This window comes from Hyaena hyaena, unplaced genomic scaffold (assembly GCF_003009895.1).
Source record: "Hyaena hyaena isolate Hyena2069 unplaced genomic scaffold, ASM300989v1 scaffold_15, whole genome shotgun sequence".
NCBI classification, from domain to species: Eukaryota; Metazoa; Chordata; class Mammalia; order Carnivora; family Hyaenidae; genus Hyaena; species Hyaena hyaena.
The window spans coordinates 5,545,610-5,567,287 of NW_024080647.1; the positions used below are offsets into that span (position 1 = coordinate 5,545,610).

A 21,678-nucleotide genomic window follows, 5' to 3' on the forward strand; every position below is an offset into this window, starting at 1 on the left:
GGAGAAGCCTGATATTATTGAGGGTGATAACATTTTTTAAGAGACCATAAAACTTTTTAATAGCAGATTTAGTTACAGTGGCATCATAGCAAACACTCTTAAATTGGTACCATGAATAATTAATTATGTTGCCCCAAATCAATATCATACTTTTTTTTCACCTGTTCAGGTGCTCGAGGAGAGGCTGATGCCCAGAACATCACTGTCCTTGCCATGTGGATGATAGAGCACCCTGGGCACGAGGATGAGGAGGAGCCCCAGCCAGGCAGCACAGCTGACTCCAGGCACGGAGCAGCTGTCCTAGGCAGTGGTGGGAAGTCAAATGATCCCTGTTATTTGCAGTCCCCAGGAGACATACCATCAGCTGATGCTGCTGAAATGGAAGAAGGCTTTAGTGAAAGGTGAGATTCCACTTTCCTTACTTCTGTTTTATGCATTATAAATGGTGCTTCCAAGTGTCCCATTTATTTCCCTTCATAGATGCTTTTAATGGTGTGTAAAGCTGATAACTAGAGGTATATGAAAAGATGGACGTTTCCCTTACAAGTTTATGTTTCTATGAAGGGTAAAAATGACACGACGAGTTGTGATTTGAATGGATGTTTTCCTGGAAATAGGAAATAATTTTTACATGAAATTAAACTGAAAAGAGGAAACAAAATTAAAACAAGTTTATTCTGAAATAAAGTAAACATTCTGATAAAATAATTCTGTGTCCTTTATAAGTGATATAGAATGTTCATTTTAATATTAGAAATTGTTGTAGTTGTAGCATTTGGTTACCAAGGCTTGTGTCTTATATAATAATTTATTTTGAAATATATTTCTCATAGACAGGGAATCTCATTCATTTCAAATTTTAAGTGTTTAATCATTTAGAATTTAGTTTAGAGCTTTGATCACATTTGGATTTAAACATGCATTAAGCATCATTCCCTTGTTGGCATAGTTCAAAATCACATGAGGGCGCTTGACTGGCTCGGTTGGTGGAGTATATGACTCTTGATCTCTGGACCATGAGTTCAAGTTCTACGTTGGGTGTAGAGCCTGCTTAATAAATAAAAATAGGAAAGATAGTTAGATAAAATTACTGCTTACGGCAATATCATATTTATAATTTAGGAGCTTTACCAAGGACAAGCTATGTTTCAGTTTTATCATAAATATATTTTATTCTTGGTAATATTTGGAGGAAAAAACACCACCATAAGTAGGTTTGTGCCTGTGCCTTCCATTTATGATGGTTCTTAAAAATCTGTGTTGCTTTTAAATTTGCACTTGTAGCCCTGATAATTTGGACCATACAGAGAATGCAGCTTCTGGAAGTGGACCACCAGCTAGGGGTCGCTCAGCAGTAACAAGAAGGCACAAGTTCGATTTAGCTGCTCGCACATTGCTAGCAAGAGCAGGTAATTATATGTTACATCCTTCTGTTGGTAAAAGTCATTCAGTTTATTTATATTTTAAAGTCATTGTGAAAGCAGCATTAAAGAAGATGAACTAATGATACTAAGTACTTAGTTCCTGCATATTACCAGAGCAGCTATTTGCAGTTTTCTTCCTATTTACATAATTTTGCATTGAAATCACAACATACATTCATAGGTTTATTTTTAAGCTCTCTCTGGGCACAGAAGTCTGTACTGGTTACTTGTAGATATTGAGGTATTTCATAAATGCTCTCTCTGTCCTCAAGCTGTTTATACTTTGAGAAGTGAAGATGCATGTTTAAAATGTAACATTAATAGTAAGAAGGAGCTAAAGACCATTGTGCTAAAATAGGCACTGGATTTTCTGATGTACTCTTTGGACCTCAGGACAAAACTACTAGGTAGGGCCCTAGATAAGCAAAAGTAAATTTCATTGTTACATTAATAAATGCTCCCAGGATTAACATGTGAAGTGTAATTTATAGGGAACATATTTTCTAAGCTAAAAACTAGGATGTGTGATTTGTCAAAATAGCATTTGATATTTGAACTATTAAAGCAAATAATTTTTTAAATAATTTACAGTAATAGAAGTTGAGACTGGACTAGAAAATATAGGATGTGTACTTAATATATAATGACTGATTCTTTAAATAACCCTAAAAGAATAATAACAGCTCACATTTATTGAGTGTTTTTCTATATTACATTATGAAGTATTTTACATGGATTATCTTATTTAAACATAATAACAGCCCTGTGAAGTATGAGTGCTATTACCCCAGTTTGTAGAAGAAACACATGTGATAGGTAAAATTTTATGTTTATGGTCTGGAATCCAGGCAGTTAAGAACCGGCGAAATATTCAGAATTACTTTATACATGCAAATAAAATGCCTTTTTTGTTTTGTTCTGAGCGGGGTTATACCGCTCTGTGCAGGCCCACAGGAATCAAAGTCGGAGAGAAGGAATATCTTTGCAGCAAGACCCAGGGGCGTTGTATGACTTTAATTTAGATGAGGAATTGGAAATTGATCTTGATGATGAAGCAATGGAAGCTATGTTTGGACAAGACCTGACCAGTGACAATGATATTCTGGGAATGTGGATCCCAGAGGTACTGGATTGGCCTACCTGGGTGTGTGTGATTGCAGCGGGGGCTGCTCTGCCTTATTTTCCTGCCCTCCTGTTCATACAGCTTACTAATAACAGCCTTGCCTAGAGTTGTAACACTCTGAAAAGTCTTAGGTTTCATCCTAAAGTTTGGGGCTCTAATGCTTAAGGTTACTTGGATACCTGCAAACTAATAAGAAAAAGTCTCTCTTGCTTTCTCTGTGTGATTTTATTGCTTCTTTCCCTCGACTAGATGAATAGAGCCATATTGTGTTAATATTTGTTGTGTCAAACATAGATTACAAAACTGGCATCAGCCCCTAGTCAGCTCTGCTGGGGTATATGACATGGCTGCTGTGCGTACCTTGCTATCTGAATGCATGCTCTTCTCCTTCATAGGTTCCATTTAATCACTGTAGTGCCTCATTCTAAGAACCAGTGCCACCTAGGTCTTGTAACTGTCTCCATCCAGGGGCAGGGTACATGGCGGGTTTGTATGTTTTCATTGTTTAGCATTATGTTTTTATAGCGGGGAGCGTGAAAACTTCACAGGTCTGAATCCTACAGAAAACATCATCTACTATATTAAGTTAATAAGACAAATGAATCTTAACGACTTCTTAGAAATTCAGATAATAGATGTGCCTGTCAGGAGCAAATGAAAAATAGTTTTATTCGAGGGATTTTTCAAAAGTCATTTGAGATAGTGCTAATTGTCATTTTTATTAACTCTTCTCAGTAGGATAGTGAGTTATTTTTATTATAACTTTTCAGATTGAGAAAGAGCAAAGAACACCTTCAGGTCATGTGATCTAAATTCTGATTTGAACAAAATTTGTTATGTAATATTAATGAACATCTGCAAATGTTCCAACATGTGTCAATGGAGTTATTAATTTAACATATAAATATCTATTTACCTCTTCTTAATTTAATGTTAAATTGACTAATGATTTGATATGAAATTTTGTGCAGCATGTTTGTGAGTCTGAAGACAGGGAAGAAGTGGTGGTGTGTGAACTGTGCGAGTGCAGTGTCGTCAGCTTCAACCAGCACATGAAGAGAAATCATCCAGGCTGCGGGCGCAGTGCAAATCGCCAGGGCTATCGCAGCAACGGCTCCTATGTGGATGGCTGGTTCGGTGGTGAATGCGGGAGTGGAAATCCATACTACCTGCTCTGCGGTAGCTGCAGGGAAAAGTACTTGGCCTTGAAGACCAAATCCAAAACAACAAGTTCTGAAAGGTACCTTGAAATTGTGTAGCTATCCAAACCCTCTGAATGAAGCGTATAAAGTATCTCTCATCAAGACCTGAGAGTTAATGCTTTTTTTAATGTAACGAGTTACACTTAACCTTTCCCTAAGTCCTGATTGCTGAATTGGGGACAGAGAGGATCAAGGAGGTTGAGGAAGTCATGTTTTGCCAGAGCTGGGAGCCTGTAGTCCAGGAACAGTGGCGTGGCAGCAGGTTTTTCACTGGAGTTTGACTATATTAACCTTCAACTCGTTGGCTGGTTCTAAGGCAGGACCCTTGCCTTAACCTTTAAGAGGCTTATGGTCAGTTTTTTTCATTGTGTTTTTCATCCTGTTTTGTTTGACATCTTAATATTAGAAGATCTTTTTGTGATAAAAAATATACTTAGATTAAATGAGCTTCTGTGAAAATATTACTTCTTTATATCCTTGATAACAATCTGTAGTGAGTAGGGTTTTTGCCTTTATTGCCAACTATTAAAATCTTTAAGTTGGTCTGGACTAGAGTTGTTGTAGGTGAACCAGAAGTCTCCCCAGTAATTTGGTAAAATGGTCATTGATTTTGCAAGCATGTGTGTACCTACATGAGGTAGTTTTTCTTAGCCCATAACATGAAATATTTTATTTTGTGTTGCTTTATTAATGACCTTTAAAAATGTTCTAATAACTTAATTTGCATTTTGGGATACTAACTGTTTTTTGTAAAAATACGATGTTCTTCATGTTTGGTGCAGGTACAAGGGACAAGCTCCAGATCTAATTGGCAAGCAGGACAGTGTATATGAAGGTAGTTGTTTTGAGAGCTTCTTTATTTTATATGTATGTTTATATATACCTTCTGCTTAACATCTGTTACTAAAATTTACTTTTATGTGTATGTGTTGGTATTTAAGTACATGTTAACTTAAAACTTTCTCTAAAAAGCTCAAGGTAGTTTGAAAGCAATAGCCCTAGTTTTAAAAATCAAAGGAAAAGGACCTGGGTTGAAATACTAGCTTTACCACAGAATGTTAATTTCCGCATGGCATTTATTTTTTTCAAAGTAGGGAAAGTATGGAGTACATTTTGAATTTCCATCCTAATTGAGGAAAGTAAAAAGTAACAAACTGATGACAGCGTGAATTTATCTGGAGCATTCATTTGCTTCAAATAACTGATTCTCTAATGATTATGGATAGGATTAAGAATTCTTTGTTGGCTCCGTAACAATAGCTTTTATTAGTTGAAACCTTCATTACCAACTGTAACATTTGCTGTTCCTTTTAGTGGGTTTGACTACTCAGACTCCCTTTTCCTTAGACTCTCACTATGCCTAGGAATGCAGTTTGTTGGGTCATCGGGAGATGGTGCCATAGTTCATTTTGTGGGCATTGGGCTTTCAGTCCATCTGCATTTTAGACATCTCTCACAATAACTGTTGCCAGCAGACGTAAGGTCATGTTTATATTCACCTACCATACATTTATATATTTAAATTCCAGAAGACTGGGACATGTTAGATGTTGATGAAGATGAAAAGCTAACAGGTGAAGAAGAATTTGAATTACTTGCTGGACCACTTGGGTTAAACGACCGACGCATTGTGCCAGAACCAGTTCAGTTCCCTGACAGTGATCCCTTGGGAGCATCGGTAGCAATGGTAACAGCTACCAACAGTATGGAAGAGACTCTGATGCAAATAGGTAAACTGAAATGCTAATTCGTATTGATTTTATAGAGTCTATTAATTTGTTTCTTAGATTAGATAAATAATAATACATTGTTCCACCCCATCGAGTATCTTTGGCCAATTGTTTGAACTGTAATATTTTTCATTTTTTGTTTTTATGAAATTCTGAGGTGATAAAAAGAAAATTTATAAAATATGAGTAGGATTTTTTTTTAAATAGGGGAATCCTGGAACTGACTAAAAACAATTTTGCAGTCTTTTTTTTATTTGGCTGAAAGGGTATGGGTAACTTTGCTATTGGGAATACAAAGTAAAGAATTAGTATTGGTGACTCAGCCCTGTCTGTGTACTTAAAGTATATTTTAAAAACTATATCTTTTCTATATCCATTAATATCAGTAGAAATGATACATGAACAAAATAAATAAAACCAAAAAAGTTTAAGAAACATATATAATAGATTATTGCCTTAGAACTATCCCTTTCTCCCAAGGAATTTTCTGTGTAACAAAGTCCAAATAAACAAAACACATCAGGTTGCTGTGTCCCCTTGCACCTCAGAACATAGAATGGGAATATTTTTCAGTGCTCTGGATATGTTTTTCAGGTTGCCATGGCTCTGTAGAAAAGAGTTCCTCTGGAAGAATAACTCTCGGTGAGCAGGCTGCTGCCTTAGCAAACCCTCACGACCGGGTGGTAGCTTTAAGGAGAGTAACTGCTGCTGCTCAGGTTCTTCTGGCAAGAACCATGGTAATGAGAGCTCTGTCTCTTCTCTCAGTCAGGTAAGACTTACCTTGTGTCAGGTGATGCTAAGTTAGTTCCTGGTATATATTAGACACGAGTCTAGTATTGTTTGGGAGGGTGAGATAGAATTTTTAGAGCCTTGAGTATCTACTGTCAAATGAAAGAGGTTAGACATAGTTATCATTGTTATTCAGTCAGTAAATACTTAGCTCTCTTTAGATAGAAAATAACACTATTACAGTAGCTGAGTAAAGTGCAGACATTTTTACTTTTATTATCTGAAACGAGAAACTAAAACTTTCAATACATATGATGCAGGATAAAATTGAAAGGTTGAATGAATTTTCTTCAAAATTCACCCAGTTGTGTAGCTGTTTGAACCTGTAGATTCCATCATGGAGACTCCTGCCATGTTCATACTGTGGAATGTAATATCAAAAAAGGAAGAGAGCCAAGAATACCTAAAAGACATCCATTTAAGAAATGGTTAAGCAGAAGTATATAAAAGTAAATCAGTGAAGACAGAAGGACCCTGAGATAAAAATTCAAAAATAGATGAGACCCTGATATTGGATAGTGGACAAGAACAGAGTTTAGAAACTGACCCACGCATACAGATAAACACTTGATTTATGGTTTGATTTATGATAGTGTTTATACTGCAGAACAATGAGGAAAGCATGTCTTTTCAATAACCTGGGCTGTTTCACTAACCCCAGCCTCATGCTATAAGACAAATATTTCCAAGTGGCTCTTAGATCTAAATGTGAAAGATAAATCAGTAATTTCTGTAAGGTAGGAAGAATTTATTCTCGGACTTGGGATAGGCAAAGGTTTCTTAAGTGAGCCACAAAAAGTATTTCATCATCAAGAAAAAGATTGAGAAATTGAACCACATTAAAAAAGAACTCTAAGTCAGAAAGTAAAAAGTCAGAAAGTAAAAACAAAACAAGCCACTTATATGAACAATGCATATAACGAACAGAATATGTAAAGAATCCATATAAATCCGTGAGAAAAAGAGACAACCCATAGGAAAATGGGCAAAATGGAAAACAATACAAGAGGATCTCCAGGTGGCCAGTGAACATGGAAAATGAGGTGTTCAACCTTATTAGTCTTCAGAGAAATGAAAATAGAAATCCAATGAGATATAAATACACGCCTATTAGAATGGCTAAAATCGAAAAGACAGGGGGGAAAATGTGAGCAGGAGAATGTGGAACACCTAGGACTCTCACACACTGCCAGTAAGGAAGTGAATTGGTACAGCTGCTTTGGAAAACTGTTCAGTACTACCAACCAAAGGTGAATATTAACATACTCTGTGACCTAGAAAGCTACTTCTGGGTGTATATTCAAGAAATGCTTCTGTATGTGCCCCCAAAGACATAAGCAAGAACTTCATGGCCCTGCTATTTATAATAGCCCCATGCTGGAAAACCACCTCATTATCACCTATATGGAGAAGTGAATTATGGTAAATTTTATTAGTATCTTAATGAAAATGAGTATCCACTGCTATAATACAACAACATGGATGAGTCTTAGAACAGAAGAAGCTAGACGTAAAAGATTACAGACTTTATTTGATTTATATAAAGTTCAAAACAGGCAAAAGTGATGTATGACTTAAAAAGCCAGTGGTATTAGTTACTTTTGAGGACCTAATGAGTGAGAAGAACCCAAACAGGGGTCTGAGGTGTTGGTTATGTTCTTTTTCTTAATCCAGGAAATAATTACGTGGAATTGTCCTATTTGTGAAAACTCAAAATTTGTGAACTTTCTTGCGTATTATACTTTAGTAATTCAGTTATACTTCCAGTTCATTAAATTAAAATAAAATGCTAAAATTTTAAGAATTTCCAGCTTAGTATTTTTTGACTTGTCTTAGGATACATATGACTAGTGATATTGCAGCTTGACTTTTAGTTATTGGTACTTTAGATGATAGGTGGGGCTCCAGATGGTCCCTTCAGAAATCTGTTTTCTTTATCCATCTGAAGTGTTTTTCTTTCTTGGCAGTGGGTCCAGCTGTAGCCTGGCTGCTGGCCTTGAATCTCTGGGGCTTACAGATATCCGAACACTGGTTCGATTAATGTGCCTGGCCGCAGCAGGGAGAGCTGGCCTCTCCACCAGCCCTTCTGCCATGTCAAGCACCTCGGAACGTGCACGAGGTGGGCACAGCAAGGCCAGTAAGCCCATCTCTTGCCTGGCCTATCTGAGTACAGCAGTGGGATGTCTGGCATCAAACGCTCCTAGTGCTGCCAAACTCCTGGTGCAGTTGTGTACACAGGTAAGCTAGTTTTCAGTGATTTTCTGGTTGTGTTGTTTATTTCTGACCAATTCTTAAAAAGCCTTTTGTGGTGAAATCTTTTTGTTCCACAGTTATATGTAAAAATTAAACCTGTTTGTTCCAATTGCCTCTTCAGAACTTGATTTCTGCTGCAACAGGTGTAAATCTAACCACAGTCGATGATCCAATTCAGCGAAAGTTTCTACCCAGCTTTCTCCGAGGAATTGCTGAAGAGAATAAGCTTGTAACCTCCCCAAACTTTGTTGTAACTCAGGCCCTTGTAGCATTACTAGCAGACAAGGGAGCCAAACTAAGACCTAACTATGATAAGTCTGAAGTTGAAAAGAAAGGTAAGTTTCATACCATTTACCATTTTAAATATACAGGCTTATAATCAATTTGATACGTGCTTTTTAAAACATGTTTTAGAGTTGTTGTAAGTGATAAATAACAGCATCATGTATATTTCTTAAGTTCAGATCATAAGAAAAGGACCTGGATCCTTTTTCATTGTGCATGGAAATAGATAACTAGAAAATGTACCAAATTAATCTTGGTTTGATTATTCTATTAGATTATGGTTTGAATCACAATAGATAATAATCTCGGTTAGGTATGCTTAATAAAACTTATGTAAAACTAGTGTGTTTTTTTTTTTTGTCATACGATAACAGTTTGAAGGGACTCCTTAATCACTGTTGTTTACTCTTCTCTTCATCAGGACCATTTGGCCAAGATAGATGGGCTTTTGGATCTATCAGCCCAGCCCCTTGACTGGCTGTTAAGATGACTTTTGAGCAGCAAAAGCCAAACTCTTTCTCTTTAGGGCATGCTGCCTCTGCTCTGGCTTTCAAGTTATTTCTGATGCATTCTCAGTCTGTGTATACTTAGAGCAAAGACTATTGATGTATATAAATGTATATTTGCAATGAATCAGATTTGCAATGAATCAGATAGAGAATGTGATATGAGATAATTGATGACTACTGATGATTTATACCTTGTATGCCTATCTTAGTGAAACGATTATTTGCAAAAGTGCTAATTCTTAAAAGATATGGGTTAACCCTTTTTTTTTTTGTTTACCACCATCAGCTCTTAACTGGGCATCATTTCATTGTTTTGTTTAAGCAGGTTTAACTGCCCAATTGTATGCCCATCCTTCCTATGATCCTTCTGCTGTAGGCCCTCTGGAGCTGGCTAATGCCCTGGCAGCCTGCTGCCTCTCCTCCAGGCTGTCCTCACAGCATAGGCAATGGGCTGCTCAACAGCTTGTGCGCACTCTTGCTGCACATGACCGCGACAACCAAACTACTCCCCAAACACTTGCTGATATGGGAGGAGATCTCAGGAAATGCTCCTTTATCAAGTTGGAGGCTCATCAAAACAGAGTATGTATTTTGAGCCCTAAGTGTGCTAATCACCTCATGTAAGATAAAATAGTTTCTGCCCTATTCCAAGAGCTCAAAGTTTAGATCTTAGTGCCTCTGTCTCTTTCTGCATCATGCACACATACACAATTGCCAGTATTTGTCTACTAGTTACCAGCTTTTCTTTCTCTGTATGTTGGGTTGACATAATGGTGTACAGATAGAAAAATCAAATAAGGGGATGAGAAGAAAACCAAAGAATTACCTCTCGAAAGATGAGGGCTTATATATGCAAGAGGAAAAGAAATTGTCCTCACTATGTTAATCTAACTTAAAGACTCCTGAGCATTGACAGGGGCAGTTTAGGAAATGAAGACTGACTTCTATTATTACCAATTTAAAAGTCACTTCTTAGTCTATGTTGTTTATTTTGTAGAAAATATGTTGAAATACTTCTGCTTTACTGAATTCAATAAACATGTTTAGTAAAGATTCTAACAGGTCTCTAATAACTCAAATGAGTTTGGGCCTAGTACTTTAAAGCCATACAAATAGATGTATGTTTACCAGCCAATTAGGAAAGAGTGAGACCATGTATGTTACGTTATAACATGAATATTTTTCTTTTACAATTTCCTGGTAGATTATTTTTTAATTTGATAGATATAGACTGGCAGAATCATTTGAATCAAAACTTGTTCAAAATTGTTGGACTTTGTCAGAATGAAGTCATGTCATTTGCAACAAAATGGCTGGAGCTAGAGAATATAATGCCAAGTGAAATAAATTAGAGAAAGATAAATACCATGATTGCACTTATATGTGGAATTTTAAGAAACAAGTCAAATGAATAAAGGAATAAAAAAGAGACAAGCCAAAAATAGACTCTTAACTCTATAGAGAACAGAAGGTTACCAGAAGGGAGGTGGGTGGGAGTATGAGTGAAATAGGTGAAGGGAATTAAGAGTACATTAATCATGATGAGCACTGAGTAATGTATAGAATTGTTGAATCACTATATTGTGCACCTGAAATTAATATAACGTGGTATGTTAACAATGCTAGAATTAAAATTAAAAACTTAATGAAAAATTGTTGGACTTTTCAACTTTTCTAGGTGATGACTTGTGTTTGGTGTAATAAAAAAGGACTTTTGGCTACAAGTGGCAATGATGGTACCATCCGGGTATGGAATGTTACTAAGAAGCAGTATTCACTGCAACAAACCTGTGTGTTCAACAGATTGTGAGTGCTAACATCAGTTCTCATGTGCAACATTTAAAATAAGAGAATCCTAAACATGCTTCATCTTGGTTGTGTTAACATTGTTATTAAAAGTTTTTACAATTTTTATTCTTAATTTTAATTATTTTATTTTTTAGAGAGAGAGAGAGAGAGAGCGAGCAAGAACCAGGGAGGGGGCAGAGAGAGAGAAAGAATCTTTTTTTTTTTTTTTTTAATTTTTTAAATGTTTATTTATTTTTGGGAAAGAGAGGGAGACAGAGACCAAGCCAGAGGAGGGGCAGAGAGAGAGAGAGGGAGACACAGAATCTGAAGCAGGCTTCAAGCTCTGAGGTGTCAGCACAGAGCCCGATGTGGGCCTTGAACCCACAAATGAGGAGATCATGATCTGAGCCAAAGTTAGATGCTCAACCGACTGGGCCACCCAGGTGCCCAGATTAAGTTTATTTATTTTGAAAGCAGGGAAGGGGAGAGAGTGAGGGAAAAAAAGAGAATCCCAAGCAGGCTTTGAGCTGTCAGTACAGACCCCAGCATGGGGCATGGGGCTTGATCCTGTGAGCTGTGAGATCATGACCTGAGCTGAAATCAAGAGTCAGACACTTAACCAACTGAGCCCCCCAGGTGCCTGAGAGAGAAGATCTTAAGCAGGCTCCACATTAGCGCAGAACCCAATGCGGGGTTCAGTCCCACACCATGGGATCATGACCTGAGCTGAAATCCAGAGTCTGATGCTCAACCAACTGAGCCACCCAGGCCCCCTACAGGTTTTTTTAAGAATAGTCTTACTATATCTCCAGTGTGTGTTTTTAAATTTCTGGGATAGTTATTAAGAAAATAAAAATTTTAACAATATCTTGACTTACTCAGAATTAAATCAAGGCCTACTATACTAGCATTATAAATGTTAAATTCTATAAAAAATGGGCTAATATTCCATTATTCTTTAAGGATTATTTAGGAATTAGTGATATTTCTTCTGTAGCAGAATGTAATAGCCTTTATAGTTTTATAGCTAGCATAGGTATTTCTTTTCTGAGAGCTTCCCTAGAGATTAGACAAACAAGAATCACTGCTCTGAATAATAACCAGGTGTACAACCCATACAGAATCAGAATGTCTTTGTTAACAAATTACTATAGTAATTGGGTAATTGAAGCATCACTCTTCTATAATTCTACATTTTTCACGCCATGACAAACACTAGGAAATATGTGATGTCAGATACTTCTAGCTAAGCTTTTGAAATGAAGAATCTGTATTATTTACTCTAGTCCATATGAAGTCTTTATTTTAAGATTTGGAGTTTTATATATTTTTGGATGATGAGGATTAGAATTCCATATGTGTCTTTTATATTTTAGAGAAGGAGATGCTGAGGAAAGCCTGGGGTCACCCAGTGATCCAAGTTTCTCACCTGTTTCCTGGAGTATCAGTGGCAAATATCTAGCGGGGGCCTTGGAAAAGATGGTGAATATTTGGCAAGTTAATGGTAAGAGTCATGCCAATACTAGCAAATTACTGAATGTACTTTCCAAAGCCTTTTTCTTAGCTTTCTGAGTCCAAACAGTGTCTTCCTTTCACCTTGAAACTCGCAGTCCGTTCATCAGCTGTGTAAATGTGTGCATATTATAGTTTAAATTAAAGAGGAAGTGCTTATTTTCTGACTTTTCTTTCTAGGAGTTTTGACTAACCTGGTAGTTGTAAACTAAAAATTCTTTTCACATACTACTATAAGTGTTCAGAATAGGATTTGAGCTATGAATTTTCAGTGATGCATTCTTTTGAATCCTTGAAATATTTCTGTTAATCTTGTCCAATTCACAGGTACAAACTCTTGTCAATTTTTCGTATGTCTCTGGAAAGTAAAAATTATTATTGTAATCTTAGGCTTATCCATAATTTTGTTTATTTTTCCATGTTTGAAGAAAAGTTGTTGTTTCACATATTTGAAGGAAAAGCTAGCCTTAACTCTAGGGAAGTTTCTTACGTTAATTTGATTTCAATAATTATTAGGAAAAGGACTTAAGTGTTTGACATTTCTACACTGAATATTTTCCTTTCCTCCTTTTTTTTTTTTTTTTTTTAAGTTTGTATTTTAAGAGAGACCTGAGCAAGGGCGAGGAACAGGATTGCAAGCGGGCTCTGCATTGACAACAGCAAGCCTGATGAAACATGAGATCATGACCTGAGCCAAAGTCCTATGCTCAACTAATTGAGCCACCTAGGTGCCTCTCCTTTACTCCATCTTTAATAAAGCTATCATTTTGGGGCATCTAGGTGGCTCAGTTAAGAGTCCCAACTTTAGCCCAGGTCCGTGGTTCGTGTGTTTGAGCCCCATATTGGGCTCTGTGCTGATAGCTCAGAGTCTGGAGCCTGCTTTGGATTCTGTCTCCCTCTTTCTCTGCCCCTCCTCTACTCACACTCTGTCACAATTCTCTCTCTCAGAAATAAATAAACTTTAAAATAAATAAAGCTGTCATTTTTGTTCCATTCATAGTTGTAGATAAGCCTATTAATTTGATAATCATATGTAGTGTATCAGTGAAGGACCCTGCCTTATAATTATATTCATGAGTAGGCTATTATGAAATTGAGGACTGCCTTGAGTGAATATTATAATGAAGTAATATTTATTTTTGTCTTGTTGTTTTTAAAAATTAAGTAGTTAACATTTTCTCTGTCTTTAGGAGGAAAAGGATTAGTAGATATTCAGCCTCATTGGGTATCTGCCCTGGCTTGGCCGGAGGAGGGTCCAGCTACAGCCTGGTCAGGAGAGTCTCCAGAATTATTGTTGGTGGGACGGATGGATGGCTCTCTAGGACTGATAGAAGTTGTTGATGTAACCACCATGCACCGTCGAGAATTGGAGCATTGCTATCGAAAGGATGGTAAATGACTAGACTTGAGTCTCATTAAGAAAGTATTCATTCCCCCCAATCAAAAAACTTAGTTTTTTGGCACTTACTTTTAAAAATGCAGAGTTAGTATACTTTTGACTTTGTTTTTTAAATTGTCCAGTTGGTATTTCATTTTAGTTAGTTACTATGTTGAAAAATATTTCTCTCCCAACACCTACCACACATCTCTGCCAAAATGAGATCTAATAGTACTATATTAGTCACTCATCCTTTGTGTAAGTGTCTGAAACAAGTGGGACTGCCAGTCTCCCTTGAAAGTTAGGAGTGTCCAAGAGAAAAAAATTATAATCATTGATTAGAGATGAAATTGTTAACCAGTGAAATTGAGGAAATGGGAGGAGGAGGAGGAGGGAATTTCCTGGTATGACAGGAGTTAGTAGAACATCTCCTTTCATTTATTTTCTCACTGTGTTTCCTTTGGATGCACAGACATCTTACTATCTGGTTTTGTTAGTTGTTTTGGGGAGTGGAGTATTTCACAGATCACAGTTCCCAGATTACATGGCACTCTGTTAGCAGAATAGAACAAGTGTTTTTTTAAATTTGGGGTTTTTTGTTTTTAATACGTAACACCTTCATGGGTTTCAGAATTTTTAAAGTTCAAAAAGATAGGCAGTCAAAACATGGAAAGAGCCTAAGTGTCCATCAATGGACGAATGGATCAAGAAGATGTGGTTTATCTATACAATGGAATACTACATGGCAATGAGAAAGAATGAAATCTGGCCATGTGTAGCAACATGGATGGAACTTGAGGGTGTTATGCTGAGTGAAATCAGTCAGGCAGAGAAGGACAAATACCATTTGTTTGCACATATAGGAGGATTAGGAGGAACTTAATGGAGGGCTGTGGGGGAGAAGAAGGGGAGAAATAGTTGGGGAGAGGGAGGGAGGCAAACCATGAGAGACTTATGAATGCTGAGAACAAACTGAGGGCTGATGGGGGTGGGGGGAGGGAGAGGGAGGTGATGGTATGGAGGAGGGCACTTGGGATGAGCACTGGGTGTTATATGGAAACCAACTTGACAATAAACTATTTAAGAAAAAAAAAAGGCAGTGAAAAGTCTTTTTCCCATCCACTCAGTTCCCATGTCCCCATTCTACTCCCACAGATAAATACTATTTCTTACTTCTCTTGTACTTTTCCAGGGTTATGTGTACATAAAGATGCAAATATGACTATAGATTGCTAGAACATGTTTTGTAAAATATGGAAACACACTGAGTAGGGAATATTAAACAAGCAAAAGAAGGGACAGATAATTTTCTTTCTATGATGGGTTATTTCATTTCTCAGTTTCCTGGTAGATTGGTCTAAAAGTAAGGAACCTGGTACATTGACTTAGAATCAGCCAGGGAATTTAACTTTTCAGTAATCACCTGAAAAGTGTGAAAGGTTAAAAATGAGGTAGTCCTCATCACTTATAAATAATACTTTTAAAGTTACACAGAATCCCTGCTCTCAGCCTATCTTTTATCTAATAAATGCATCAAAGAGATGTTTGGAAATTTACTTGGAGTGGTTGTGGTAGCATATGTTAGTTGCAAAAATCTGTCTTTTAAGTTAGACAATGAAAGATGAGTCTCTTATATTTAAAACTTGTTTTTTTTACTTTTATCATGTTAGTGTCTGTAACTTGCATTGCCTGGTTCAGTGAAGACAGACCATTTGCAGTAGGGTATTTTGATGGAAAATTGTTATTGGGAACAAAGGAACCACTTGAGAAAGGAGGCATTGTTCTAATTGATGCACATAAGGTAAAACATCTTTCCCAGATGGTTACTTTTTTCTTTTTCTTTTTTTTTTTTTTTACTATAGTATTGCTTGATACTAGTTTTCTAACTTTCTAACTACTTTTTTAACATCATTCACTTATGATTTAATATTCTCTTGTTACACAAAGTCTTTGGACCATGTATATACATGGAAAAGTCTCTGTAAGAAAGCCATCAAGCCAAGAAAGAAGTAAAACCAAAACAGTGAAATAGGAGCACCCTTGGAACACCCCCTGTCAAATGCTAGAGTTTCCATCTGTGAAGAATGATTCCTTTACCTTAAAAAGAGGTTGCTAGTTCTTATGGTTCCAGGGCCATGTAGGCAAGTAACATAAGTGCATGAAGCCAGGAGTTGGGAAGTATGAAGAAGGATAAAAATATAAAAATGTCTGAAGAACACAATGAGGACAACCATATAAACACTCAGTATGTCTTAGATTCTCAAAATGTTTGCTATTCTGGTATGAAAGATGCTTTTCTTTAAGTTTCCTTTTCATATTCTAATGATTACAAGTCAAAAATGATTTTTTAAAATGCTAATGAAAAATAAATATTCCTTCTGAGTCAGAATTTCAGAATTCATTCATTAAACTACCATTTAGTGAGCTTTGACTGTAGCAAGTGTATATAATAGAGATTATGTTATAGGATGTTGGTCTAGTGGTTGGGAATGATATAACAGTATCTTATTTGCATAAAATGTTGACTTCAAAATAATTGAATAATGGAAGTATAGGTCATAAATTACTGAGTTTAAATATCTATGAAGGAAGCTTACTATAATTTTTTTCTCTCCCTGTCATTTTAAGGATACTCTTGTTAGTATGAAGTGGGACCCAACAGGTCATATTCTTATGACATGTGCCAAAGAAGAAAATGTGAAACTCTGGGGGCCTATTTCAGGATCCTGGCGCTGTCTGCATTCACTTTGCCATCCATCTATTGTCAATGGCATCGCTTGGTGCAGCCTCCCAGGAAAAGGATCCAAATTGCATTTACTGATGGCTACGTATGTAACAAATTTGTGTGTGTGTGTGTGTGTGTGTGTGTGTGTGTGTGTGTGTGTGTGTATCTTAATTTTTATATTCTTATGGACTGTTACTTGCGGTAAATATGGCCTTTCAATGGTCTTAAACAGTTTATTGCCTGTTACTATTCTTATAATGTATAATCTCCTAAGATTACCTTAGAGAAATAAGGAAAAATGTGGAACTTGGAATTCAGTCTCCTTATCTGGGTGTGATGTTGCTAGAATATTGATTCTACTTGTAATTCTTGTAAAAGTTTATAGCATATACCTATTAAAAATAATTATAAAAATCGGGGCGCCTGGGTGGCTTGGTTAAGCATCCGACTTTCGCTTAGGTCATGATCTCGCGGTTTGTGGGTTCGAGCCCTGCGTCGGGCTCTGTGCTGACTGCCAGCTCAGAGCCTGGAGCCTGTTTTCAGAGTCTGTCACTCCCTCTGTCTCTGACCCTCCCCTGCTCACGCTGTCTCTCTCTCTCTCTCTCTGTCCTAGAAATAAATAAAACATTAAAAAAAATTTTTTTAAATAATTATAAAAATAAAATTGTAGCAGTTTTATCAGGTCTTTAATTGATTGCTGTTTGAAAATATATTTACTTCTGCATATTCAAATGTTTTGGTTTTATGTGATTAATTTTTAAGTGGCTGTCAGAGTGGCTTAGTATGTGTTTGGCGTATTCCACAAGATACCACACAGACCAGTGCGACTAGTTCAGAAGGATGGTGGGACCAGGAGTCAAATTGCCAGGTAAATGTTCTGGTGCTTTTGAAGACCTTATCTGAAACCAAAGATAGTATGTGTTATCGAAGTCATCATCCTTTGATTACTGAGATACTCACTACTCAGTATCTTAAAGGACAAGATCCATTAGGGAAACATGAATAATTGTCATACTTGTGTTTTCTGAATTGGCCTTATTTTTTATAAGTCAGGACAGTGTGATTGCTTGTTAAAGCAAGATATTCATATTGAGTGGTGATCATTATAGCAAATGGATACATTTGGTACTAGAGATAGAGAAGTCTTAGTCTTTGGTAGCGTGAAATAGGAACACCACAGGAGCATCCCTGTCTAAAGTATCTCCTACTCATACCAAAATTCCACCTAAGAAGAATAATTCCTTTAACTTAAAAGGAGGTTACAGGGAGTGCCTAGGTGGCTCAGTCAGTTTTAATCCGAGTCTTGATTTTGGCTCAGGTCATGATTTCGGTTTGTGAGTTCAAGCCCTGCGCTGGACTCTGTCAGCACAGCACAAAGTCTCCTTGGGATTCTCTCTCTTCATTTCTTTCTGCCCCTCCCTTGCTCACATTCTCTATCTCTCTCTCCCAAAAGTAAACATTAAAAAATGATTTTTAAAAAAGTTTACAAATTCAGATAGATGCTTATAGGGCCATCTAAACAAGCAGCATAAACTCGCAAAGCTGGGAGTTGGTGTGGAGAGGGTAAAAACAAAAAACCTAGAAACACACATGCTTCCTGTAAAGGACACAGCGGCCAGAGAGCTGATAGCTACTGTCCAGAAATGAGACTGTTGTTACCAGAATATCTCTCTTTTTCCTGATAAAAGCCCAAAACCCAGTATTTGAAGTAAAATCTCCCAATATTAAACACTGGCACCTGACTTAAAATTCTTTAAAACACTTGGTGGCTGGTCATAGGGCATCCCTCAGCTAACGGTTTGCACCTTCCATTGTTCTCTCTTTTGCTCATGATACAAATATCCCTGGAAGAAATATGCCTTATGTCCTATCTGGATAAATAAGTACATCTGGTAATATACTCTGTTATAATTAGAAGAAAGAGGGAACTTAAGGAAAGGGAGAAAGGGGTGAAGTGGGAGAGGTAAATAGTTCATTAATGGGAGGAAAATATCTTAGAAGTCGAAGTGGGAGGGGCACCTGGGTGGCTCAGTCAGTTAAGCGTATGACTTCAGCTCAGGTCATGATCTTGTAGTTGGTAAGTTCAAGCCCTGCATCTGGCTCTGTGCTGACAGTTCAGAGCCCGGAGCCTGCTTCATTCTGTGTCTCCCTCCCTCTCTGCCCCTCCCCTGCTTATACTGTCTCTCTCTCTCTCTCAAAAATAAATAATAAACATTTAAACAAAATTTTTTAATAAAAATGAAGTGAAAGTGGGAGTTCTAAAGATAAATACTAGAGAGTAGCCCTTTGGACAGGCCTTACCTGTTTCACTTCTAAAACATGCAAGGCAGGGGCACCTGTGTGGCTCAGTCAGTTAAGCATCTGACTCTTGATTTCAGCTCAGGTGATAATTTCACTGTTTGTGGGTTCAAGCCCTGCATTGGGCTCCGTACTGACAGTGCAGAGCCTGACTCATATCCTCTTTCTCTGCCCTTCCACCTCTCTTTCTCTCTTGCTCACCAAATAAATAAATAAACTTCAAAAACTTAAAACATGCAAGGCAAACATGAAATTAGACACCGTTTAACAGAACCATTGACCAACAAAAAGAACTTGTTTATATAGAACCAACATGTGCAATTCATGAATTTTAGGAGCTAAAAATGAAAATTACATAAAGCTAAATTTAAAAGTTAAAACACTTGTAGGGCGCCTGGGTGGCTTAGTCGGTTGAGCATCCGACTTTCGCTTAGGTCATGATCTCGCGGTTCATGGGTTCGAGCCCCGCGTCGGGCTCTGTGCTGACTGCCAGCTCAGAGCCTGGAGCCTGTTTCAGTCTGTGACTCCCTCTCTCTCTGACCCTCCCCTGCTCACGCTGTCTCTCTCTCTCCTAGAAATAAAAAAAAAAAACATTAAAAAAAATTTTTTTTGAAAAGTTAAAACACTTGTTAAAAAGCAGAAGTTAGGATTTTTCTGTATCTAAAGGGATAATTGGAACTTAGAAATGTAATTTGTGCTGGTTTGAAGAAAAGGAAATTCACTTAGAAGTATGTCAAAAAATATGAACTCAGCTTCAGAGAAACCAACCGTGTTATTTTATTATTTTCTCAAGCTGAACCTCACAGAGAGCTGTCCTTCCCTCTTCCCCAGTTTTAAACTGAAATGTAAAATTTCCAGGAATGAATTATCAATCTTGAATCTACAAATTTGTTTTAATTTTGATATATGTTAAAAATAAAAATTAATTGCAGGATGGATATAGGAAATCAGCCGGAGCCAAGTGTGTTTATCAGCTGCGGGGACACATCACCCCTGTCCGGACTGTTGCCTTTAGTTCTGATGGGTTGGCCCTTGTGTCTGGTGGACTAGGTGGGCTCATGAACATTTGGTCTTTAAGGGTAAGAGTATAGATATTATTTTTATCTTATGAAATATTTATATGTTAACTTTATATATGGTAAAAATTAACCCAACCAACCCTAGGAATATTTTGTGTTCTAATACTTGGGGTACTGAAGAAACTCCTTTTCAGAATTCTCTGCTCTTTAATTTTTCTCATTGATATATTTTTAAAGTCATCTAGAAAAGGCCCCAGAAAACTGGATAGTAGCTATATAATTAGATGTTGCTAAATTTTGCTGGAGTATATAGATTTTTTTCTAAAACGTTTTTGTGAATGTAAAGTATAAATTTAAAATGTAAATAATGACTCAGGTTAAGTCATGTGTATTGATATAACTACTTTCATTTTAGGATGGCTCTGTCTTGCAAACTGTTGTAATAGGCTCTGGAGCTATTCAGACCACAGTATGGATTCCAGATGTCGGGGTAGCTGCTTGTTCAAATAGATCAAAGGTACTTTTAAAATTCTACAAAATCATAGGGGCTAAGTCTATAAGGTACCTTAGAAATCATAGACTAAGCAGCCTATTTTACAGAGGAGAAAACTCCTATCCAGAAGGATTGTTACTTGCCTAAGATAGTATAACTATTTTGTGAAAGAAGGAAACTAGAACCCAGGCCTCCTGATTTATAATCTAGTACTCTTCCTACTATACCCTAGATTTTGGCTAAATCGCTTAACTATCAAATGACTTAATTTCCACTGGAAGTTATAAAGTGGATTTTTACTTTCTGCCATGCCTTTTTTTTTTTGTAGTTTATTTTTATTTTTTTATTTTTTACAAATAGTTTATTGTCAAATTGGTTTCTATATAACACCCAGTGCTCATCCCCACAAGTGCCCTCCTCCATGCCCCTCTCCCCCCTCCCCCCGAACATCCATCAGTCCTCAGTTTGTTCTCAGCATTCAAGGGTCTCTCATGGTTTGCCTCTCTCCCTTTCCCCCACCATTTCCCCCCTTCTTCTCCCCCATGGTCCTCAGTTAAGTTCCTCCTAATCCTCCTATACGTGCAAACATTTGATATTTGTCCTTCTCTGCCTGACTTACTTCACTAAGCATAACACCCTCAAGGTCCATCCATGTTGCTACACATGGCCAGATTTCATTGTTTCTCATTGCCATGGTAGTATTCCATGGTATAAATAAACCACATCTTCTTGATCCATTCGTCCATTGATGGACACTTAGGCTCTTTCCGTGTTTTAGTTATTGTGGAGAGTGCTGCTATGAACATTGGGGTACATGTGCTCCTGTGCATCAGCATTTCTGTATCCCTTGGGTAAATTCCTAGCAGTGCTATTGCTGGGTCATAGGGAAGTTCTATTGTTAGTTTCCTGAGGAACCTCCACACTGTTTTCCAGAGGGGCTGCACCAGTTTGCATTCCCACCAACAGTGTAGGAGGGTTCCTGTTTCTCCACATCCTCACCAGCATCTAGAGTTCTCTGATTTGCTCATTTTAGCCACTCTGACTTCTGCCATGACTTTTTGAGATAACACTAAATTGGCTCAAAAGAGTTTTCTTTAAAAAGAAGGACCACAGTACCACCCCAGAGACATTTAACTCAAGTAGACAAAAT

At 37.2% G+C, this 21,678-nt stretch overlaps 1 protein-coding gene across 8 annotated transcripts in view; it reads left to right on the forward strand.

Moving 5' to 3' along the window:
* The window catches only part of HERC1 (HECT and RLD domain containing E3 ubiquitin protein ligase family member 1), a 191,209-nt gene that overhangs the window by 143,083 nt on the left and 26,448 nt on the right, over nucleotides 1-21,678 (forward strand). For 6 of the 8 annotated variants that reach the window (XM_039219818.1, XM_039219851.1, XM_039219831.1 and 3 more), the window contains 18 exons: nucleotides 170-401; nucleotides 1,285-1,409; nucleotides 2,348-2,568; nucleotides 3,519-3,787; nucleotides 4,532-4,584; nucleotides 5,279-5,479; nucleotides 6,074-6,248; nucleotides 8,236-8,506; nucleotides 8,643-8,856; nucleotides 9,641-9,897; nucleotides 10,994-11,121; nucleotides 12,480-12,607; nucleotides 13,806-14,006; nucleotides 15,664-15,794; nucleotides 16,622-16,821; nucleotides 17,481-17,586; nucleotides 19,949-20,095; nucleotides 20,451-20,552. In XM_039219818.1, the coding sequence (XP_039075749.1) occupies nucleotides 170-401; nucleotides 1,285-1,409; nucleotides 2,348-2,568; nucleotides 3,519-3,787; nucleotides 4,532-4,584; nucleotides 5,279-5,479; nucleotides 6,074-6,248; nucleotides 8,236-8,506; nucleotides 8,643-8,856; nucleotides 9,641-9,897; nucleotides 10,994-11,121; nucleotides 12,480-12,607; nucleotides 13,806-14,006; nucleotides 15,664-15,794; nucleotides 16,622-16,821; nucleotides 17,481-17,586; nucleotides 19,949-20,095; nucleotides 20,451-20,552 (3,161 nt within the window). The remainder of the gene's footprint in view (nucleotides 1-169; nucleotides 402-1,284; nucleotides 1,410-2,347; nucleotides 2,569-3,518; nucleotides 3,788-4,531; nucleotides 4,585-5,278; nucleotides 5,480-6,073; nucleotides 6,249-8,235; nucleotides 8,507-8,642; nucleotides 8,857-9,640; nucleotides 9,898-10,993; nucleotides 11,122-12,479; nucleotides 12,608-13,805; nucleotides 14,007-15,663; nucleotides 15,795-16,621; nucleotides 16,822-17,480; nucleotides 17,587-19,948; nucleotides 20,096-20,450; nucleotides 20,553-21,678) is intronic. The other 2 variants (XM_039219859.1, XM_039219846.1) reach the window with 2 other exon arrangements.